Source organism: Petaurus breviceps, unplaced genomic scaffold, assembly GCF_028583685.1.
Source record: "Petaurus breviceps papuanus isolate PSGF00001 unplaced genomic scaffold, PetGlider_PUasm1.0 551, whole genome shotgun sequence".
NCBI classification, from domain to species: Eukaryota; Metazoa; Chordata; class Mammalia; order Diprotodontia; family Petauridae; genus Petaurus; species Petaurus breviceps.
This window is the reverse complement of record NW_027186372.1, coordinates 13,187,550-13,193,549: the sequence shown is the minus strand read 5'-3', so window position 1 is coordinate 13,193,549 and position 6,000 is coordinate 13,187,550. Positions and strand designations below refer to the sequence as shown.

At 39.5% G+C, this 6,000-nt stretch overlaps 1 protein-coding gene across 7 annotated transcripts in view; it reads left to right on the top strand.

Moving 5' to 3' along the window:
* Positions 1–6,000, top strand: part of TENM2 (teneurin transmembrane protein 2) — a 417,254-nt gene that overhangs the window by 299,250 nt on the left and 112,004 nt on the right. For 4 of the 7 annotated variants that reach the window (XM_069102413.1, XM_069102409.1, XM_069102408.1 and 1 more), the window contains one exon: positions 311–523. The exons of 1 other annotated variant lie outside the window; for it this stretch is intronic. In XM_069102413.1, coding sequence (XP_068958514.1) covers positions 311–523 — 213 coding nt within the window. The remainder of the gene's footprint in view (positions 1–310; positions 524–6,000) is intronic. 2 more of the 7 variants (XM_069102411.1, XM_069102410.1) reach the window with 1 other exon arrangement.

Below are 6,000 nucleotides of genomic sequence, written 5' to 3'. Positions count from 1 at the left end.
AAGAAAGAAAGAAAGAAAGAAAGAAAGAAAGAAAGAAAGAAAGAAAGGAAGGAAGGAAGGAAGGAAGAAAGAAAGAAAGAAAGAAAGAAAGAAAGAAAGAAAGAAAGAAAGAAAGAAAGAAAGAAAGAAAGAAAGAAAAGGAAGGAAGCCAGGAAGGAAGCCCATCAAGTAGGGAGACCAGTTTCAGGAGACTCCATAGTTTCCAGCTACTGATCGGGAACTGCTCTTGTGGTCCTGGCCACTTTTTTGGCCACCAGTAGAGGGTTTCCCCAGCCATAGTGTTGAGCTGTAATCATTGTTTTTCTTCCAGAAGTGTGCTCAGTAGACTGTGGCACTCACGGCGTCTGCATCGGGGGAACGTGTCGCTGTGAAGAGGGATGGACAGGGGTGGCTTGTGACCAACGCGTGTGCCACCCTCGCTGCACTGAGCATGGGACCTGTAAAGATGGGAAATGTGAATGCCGAGAGGGCTGGAATGGGGAACACTGCACCATTGGTAGGCAAACGGCAGGCACCGAAACAGGCACATATTGCTTTATTTTCATAAATTGTAGAAATATAGTGACTGTTGTGCACTGCAATGGGCTGTTCCTTCAGGGACACAAGTGCTCCCAAACATCTGCGCTGCCTCTCCAAATCTCCAAAGGGGGAAGGTGGGGAGTCACAGTGTCCCCAGTTTGAAACAATTTTCCTTTCTTCACTAAAATCCAGGTTGTACAGTGTTGGCAGGAAATGGACCTAAATAAGAGAGCTAATCAGTGGTTCTATGCACAAGAAGAGAGAAATGCACATGCATGGGAAATGGTCCGAGCTGAGGGGTTCCATGCTCATCAAAGCACTTTGGTATTCAGGTGACACCTTTTTTGTTGTTGTAGCTGAAAAAAAAAGATAAAATTCCTGGATGGATGGCTTACTGTTTGCCTGACACCGTGCATCACTATCCACCCACTAACACACTTGAGGTCAGATTAGATGAGAACGGGGCTCCTGGGGCTATAGAAATAGCTCCCTGAACAGCCCTTGGGCTGTAGCATTTGTGTGTCTCATCAGTCACAGGAGGGGGTCTGACCACTGGCACAGCAGATTAATATGCCACCCCCCTGTATTTTCTCACATGGTCCCCACAGCCACAGTACTGAGAGGACCATCAAACTGGGCTCACGCAGCCTCTCTCTGGAATGTCACTAGTCCAGGATGCTTTTAAAAAGCTTTCTTTCTTTTTTTTTAAGAGAAAACTCATTTTTCAGGTTTGTTTGCTTGAGTGGTTTTCATTTTCACTTTTGTTTTTCTTGCAGTTAGTCTGAGTTTAAAATTATATAATTATTCCACATATTGTGGAGATAGGAGAAAACGCTTATTGATTAGGAGAACCTCCGTGGCCAAGTTTAAATCCAGAAAAACTTAAGCCAAAAGAGAATTTTTACCTTCTATTTTTAAATTTATTACTTTCATTAAACCACCCCTTCCTCCATCTCTCTTAGCTATCCACAGAACAGGAAAAACTGGGGAAAATGCATGTAAGTCACTGACTTGGGTGGTAATCTTGACATTAAACCTGTAACTGTGAGAAGGGTGTTCTACTGACCCGAGGCCCCATAATTATCATCTAAAGAGAGACTGGAAGAAAAGAGGGGGGAGGGAGGGAACTCGGAAAGTGAGGCTCAGTTTCCCATGCTGTTCATTTGACTAGGTAGCCAGAAATGAAGAGGACTCTGTGCATGATATTCACCCAAAATAACACAATCTAATTGGCCAACAGAGAGGCAGCATGCAAATCGGGGTCATGGCGATGGCAATTGGGACCCTAACGGGACAGTCTGTTGGCAGTGAATTGTTCTTTCCATTTCTCAATGACACTTAAGATCTTGCTGCCCTTGGAATTGCTTTAATGTTCAGCTCCCTGTCAAGTCTTGGGGATTCATGAGCCTTTCAAGGGATTATGCACAGCTCAATACCAACAAGTGCTTAATATTCTTTTTTAAAAAATCAGTTCTTAAAAATAGCTTCAAATCCTCAGGGGCATTTCCCTTTGAAGTTTTTGTGCCTCGTTTTCCTCCCACTACATGATTTAAATCAAAACCTTGCCCCTAAAAGGCCTTTCTAGCTAAATGCAGAGAGAAAAATCTGTTTTTCCTTAAATCACAGAATCCAATTCCCCCTTTACCTCATTCTTGCTTTCAGTGAGCTAGACTCCCTATGGAAAATGACTCCATGTCTAATAATATTAATAACAATAACAATATAATGATGACCTCCATCATCCTATCTGCTACTAAAGTTGTTCTGAGAATGCTTTCAGTGATCTGACAGAAGATGAGCCTATAACCCAGTACTTACATTCAATTACACAAAGCAGTGATCCACCTTTGTAATAATAGTCCACAGAACATTAAATGTAAAAGAATGATAGCATGAAAATTCCTTGTCACAAGACTGCTTCTATCTGAACACCATCAAAAAGATGAGAAGAATGAGATAGTAACTAATAACTTACACATTTATGTGGTGCTTCAAGAATTGCAAAGCTCTTTGTCTATATTCTGTCATTTGCTTCTCACAATAATTCTGTGCAATAGGTTCCGTCCTTATTCATATTTTGTAGATGAACAGTCTAAGGATTCACAATATTGTACAGCTAGGAAGGGGCAAAGGCAGGATTTGAGCTCTCCAGGCTCAAAGTTCAGAGTGTCATCTACTACCCCTCCATGCCTCAAATTATAACATGTTTGTGTAGGGAAGAACTTCTCCAGGAAATATTGCACAGAAAAGCAGCCTATATATATGAGGACCAGGTGGGCCCCAAAGAGCTATGTCTTGAAAGTTTCTTGCTAGAGAGTTAGAAGGGAATTCACTTTGGCATGGTGCATGCTTACTTTAAGATAATGTTTAGGAAAGGAGACTATAGCCTGGCTTAGAGACCAGGAGAAAGCAGAGTGATATGCAGAAGGATAAGGAATGGTAGAGTATGTGTGTTGGGGAGCAGGCCTTTAAGGGCAAAATAAGAAGATGGGAACTATTAAGGTAGTTTGCAGTGAAAGTGAACTGGCGAGGGAGAAGGAGAGATTCTTAAAATTTAGGCTCCAAGAAAGGAAAGATTTCCTAGCAGATAGAGTTGTCCAGAAGTTTAATGGACTGCCTTGGGAGATAATAGGTTCTCCATCCCCAAAGATCTTCAAAGAGAGATTACATGACCATTTGTCAGGTATATTATTGAGAGCATTCCTGTTCAGGTATGAGTTAGCCTACATAGATAGATTCCAAGGTCTCTTCCATGCTGTGATTCTGTGTCGCCGGAGGGAGAAGGTACATTCATTCTGAATAAGAAGATTGAGAGGTTCCTTACAGGCTAAGTGTTGGATTTGTACTTCACTTTTCCATGCACCAGCATCTCTGATAATGCTTAGAGAGAGATGAGGAAAATGGGAGAAAATTACCAATTGGTTCAGGCCCCAGAACAAAGAGGGCACTAGCCCTTCCCAAGAAGGTCTTTGGTTCAAAATTGTGATTTCTTAGAAATTTGTGAATATATTCAGTATAAGCTACCAAGATATTTCTCAATAAGGTAATGAATGCTAAGGAATTTGGATTCTGCTCTTTTATGAGATGAATGTCTGCTATGAGCGTGTATCTGGACAGTCCCTCGTGGATTGTCTAAAGTGCAAAACATAAGACATTGGCTGGTGAGATTTACCATTTTAGAGCAGAAGTGAAGTTCATACCATCATAATTGCTTTTTAATCTGAAACCTTTAGCCCTGGAACTGTTTTGCTTAAGCATGAAGTCCTGTAAATTCATTTTAAATAAAGGCCACAATTTACAGGCACAGAGCCAGACCTCTCCCTCTGAGACACCAAGGTGTAAAAGGGAGAATGGGTCTTGAGTCCTTTGCTATATCACAGTCCAAATACTATATTTTGAACACTGAAAACAAATAGAACCAAAATGTCATTTACCATATAATAAATTCATTTGGGGATTGGAGATAGTGGGTTATCATCTGGTATTTGAGTGTGTCTTGTGAAGGGTTTTGCAGAGAGGTTTTGGTTGTTGGGTTTTTTTTCAGAGATTTGTTGAGTTCTATTCCTCTTCAAGTAGTTGCAAATAGACATCTACACAATGGATAGCAACACTTGTGACTTGCATTTATTTTACAAGTGTGTATCAGAAATGAAAAATATTAAATAAAAAAGTAAAGAAGTCAGATTTTAAGGTCACAGAATTATACCTATGTCCTAAAAAGGGCCAGTTTCACAATATTGGGGCAGGTTATTTATATATTTGGTCTAAATTAAATCTTGTAATTTTCATTTTTAAAAAGCATTTTATCGATACTTTCTATTCTATTTTAACTATCACCATCATTTCTTACCCATCTAATTCTAGTTTGAACCATCTCTTTTAACAAAGAAAAAGAATTAAGTAAAAATGTTGCATGCAGAAACTAGTGTTTTCTCTTGCATAATTCCAAATTGAAATCCAGAATGTCTAGACCACTTCCTTGCTCCATCAACAGTACCTTACTTAGCTTGTCTGTCTTCTCATAGCCCCTTCAAAACAGATTGTTCCCATCTTTTTTGCCATCATTATTAAATTGCAGGTGGGGGTAAAACATCACAATTGTTTTAATTTCAAGTTCTCTCATTTTTAGTTATTTGGAGTTGTGTGTTCATGTAGTCCTATAATTTTCTACAAATTAATATATTGCTAACATGGTTAGTAGAGGCTCTTACTTACATTAAACACCCACCATAACGATTTGGAGGTTTTTACAGCTAATTTATATTCCTCGATTCATACAAAGTTTCATTTCTTATATTCTTTTTATCTAAAAAAAAATGGAAAACACATTCATGATTTCCAGCATCACATTTCCACAAAATATTCCTGGAATCCAAACCAAACGGGATCCCCAAATATCTTTAGGCTATCTTTTTTACTTAAACAGAAGAGAATTTTATTCTTGGTAGTGAATCTCGGAGGTAGATCGTTGCTCATAATTCTCCCCTCTGTAGGGATTAGTTTAACCTGAAAAGCAAAATCAAGGGCTGCAACACACCAGGTGGTGAAAGGAAGAATATGGTTTATTTTTTTTTATTAGGTCACAATCACCATGAACCATATTAAACTTTAAGACAACTGTGCAGTTTATTACGGTGAAGCAGCTATATTAAGTGGCAGAGTTTAGCAATCAACACTGTTTTCAAGAGAGAGTAATAGAGCAAAACAAAAGGTATGAACCAACTTGACTGAATATGTTCACTGAAGCTAAATGTGATGTGAAGACTATTGCAATTATCCAGAGAATGTGGGACCATTCATTCCGACAGTTACTCTTGAAAATTTATACTAGCAAACATGTTTGCACACACACGTGCATGCACAGACACACACACTTAGACACACATTAAGACACAGTAGAGTTTTGCACTGAATAAACTGTTTGCTTGCAGAACAGTTCTTAATTTATGTGATAATTTTCCCAACCTCTGCCTCAGCTGTGAAGTCCCAACTTCAGGCAGGGTCATACAGATTTTATTGCTGAGAATGTGTGGAGCTGAGTGACCAGCTCATATGCTACACATCATAACAGTTTTCTCTCCACCACACTGGGGCCCTTCAGTTTTTCACCTTTAATTGGTTAGGGAGAGAAATAGATTCCTATGCTGTTAATAAGGAAAATTAATCTTTTACCCAAGGTAAAACCAGCCGTGCGACAATCTGATGAGCTGATTAAGTGATTGTAATCAGGAGTAGACAGTGTCACAGTCCAAGAGGGAGAAGTCTTGGGGGCTTCGGGGAACTGGTTCAGAAAAAGCTACTGTAAAAATTAACTAACCACAGGCTGAGTACAGCTGTTTCTTCATCTCATGCCAGTTTCATTTCTGAATGTTAGAGACTTTTTTTCCCACCATAACTGCTGTCTTTGAATATTCAGGCCTTGATGACCTTGCCAACTAGAGCAAGTTGGGCACATATCATTGGTAGAGTACTCTCTAGTAC